Consider the following 1,963-nt stretch of genomic DNA (forward strand, 5'->3'; position numbering starts at 1 on the left):
TGGACAGTCGTGCTGAGTTCATTTTTTAAGTTGCTAATAGATTTATCAAGCAAACCATCAGCGTTTGATATTTGGCTTAATTTTTCTCGGCTTAAATCTAGGGAGGTTTTTAATTGATTCAATTCACGCCTTATATTGTCATTGCTTTCTTTAATTGACTTTATCTGTATAAAACATTCGTCTTGTTTTTCAATAAGTTTATTGACAGTGTTGAATCACTTAGAAAACTTTCGACATTCATCGCAAAAATATTTCAAATTTGCTGTATTTTTCAACAATTTAAAACCCTCGTCAGTCAATTTAGCACACTTAACATGACTGTAACATTCACAGTACGAACATTTGATGCCTTCCAAAAATTTGTGCTTTATCTCTGCGCAATAACAACATGTCTTGAACATTGTATAAACGATCTTTGGTAACAGACAGGTGAAAGGAATGTATTGAAGGTGACCTTCAAGCAACTAATAAATGTCTACTAACTTCTTATCTTTGAATAAAAACAAATCAAACGATAGTTCTTACAACTTAATTCTTTAAACGTAACTGAACTAATTATTATTTTAGTTCAAATTAACGTAGTTAACCAACAAAATTATATAATTCCACCGGAGCAAAAATTTAGTCGTGTGCGTGCAATTAGCAAAGATATACATTTTATATATTAGGGTGTCCCAAAAATATGAAGTTTTAAAATATTGATGTCTCACCCCATTAAATATATCTGTATGGTAACAGTAATTTACCTGCTAAATTTTAGCCCATTTGGACAATGTGTAGAGATTTGTTTATACAAATGAAACAAAATATATAATTGTGAAAAAATATATAAATCTGCAATGCTTTTTATTTTTTAATTTCAAAAATTAGGTCAAAAATGATTGAAAAACAAGATTTTATTGAATTTCAGTTCGCTTGAATATTAATTAATGTAAATAATTCAAATTTTTGCTAGCAGTTCACGATTATATTCTGCAAAGTTTTTCCTATGCTGTTCAACTACTTGAAGCAAAAATTGTTTCTGCTCTGCGTCTTTGGTGATTGTTTCATTGAAATGTTGTACCAACGCTACTCCCCGTTCTGCAGAGTCATTGATGCAAACCAGATTCTTTACAAACATTGCTGCAACTTGGAAAGAAGGAGTATCTGACCAGTTTTCAACAAGTACATCAAGAAAACTGGCATCAATATTAGATGTTTCAAAAAATGTTTTAGACGCACGCAAGTTGTCAAAACTTTGTGGTAGTGTTTTCATCAGATGCGGGCCTCGATCTGCTTGTATTGTGCGGACAAGATCAGTCTTTTCTTTGTCATACAGGAGAGATGAAAAAAGAACAAGAGTTGCCAATTCTGGACTCATGTACCAAAAATGACGCAGCATCATTTTTAATCGTCAAACCAAGAACTGCATCGTCATAGTCATGCAAACGCTGTATCAACAAAATATCATTCACAGGTGCATCAGCAGTGAGCCTGCATGAAAACCATGACTGAAGATAAACACAAATGATAAACCGATTCAAACGTTGAATACCTTGTAATTCTCGAGCTGTTTAAGTTAAAAATGGTTTTATTTACGGTGAATAATAGTTCAATTTTTAATGCGTATCCATCGTGCCCTGTGCCGTGCACCAGGTTTGCGAATGGCTACATCAACCTGCAGTTCAGCTATTTGTGCAGCAAGAAGTAGAAACTCTAAATAGTCATCTCGAGAATGTCTGACCTCAAGTTGACATTTGATGAATGCTTTAATTGCATCTGAAACAATTATCAAAGGGATTGATCTGGCTTCTGGTGTGTGATTCATTTCTGTCCATTTTTCACGAAACCTTTTGAAGAATAAAATTTCTGGTCCAGTGTATGTTCCAAGACAAACACTATATACACCGGCAAGCAGCACTTCAAACTTATGATGACGGCNAGCCATCCATACTAAATTACGTCCCATGGCTTTTTCTAGAAG

At 33.7% G+C, this 1,963-nt stretch overlaps 1 protein-coding gene across 1 annotated transcript; it reads right to left on the bottom strand.

The window, feature by feature from the left end:
* Window positions 1-940: 940 nt before the first annotated feature.
* HELRODRAFT_184399 (hypothetical protein) lies at window positions 941-1,384 on the bottom strand (the record flags this gene model as incomplete). The annotated part of the gene is made up of 1 exon (XM_009024175.1): window positions 941-1,384. One exon carries the CDS (start codon window positions 1,382-1,384, stop codon window positions 941-943), a length of 444 nt encoding a protein of 147 aa, XP_009022423.1.
* Window positions 1,385-1,963: the final 579 nt, after the last annotated feature.

Source organism: Helobdella robusta, assembly GCF_000326865.2.
Source record: "Helobdella robusta unplaced genomic scaffold HELROscaffold_399, whole genome shotgun sequence".
NCBI classification, from domain to species: Eukaryota; Metazoa; Annelida; class Clitellata; order Rhynchobdellida; family Glossiphoniidae; genus Helobdella; species Helobdella robusta.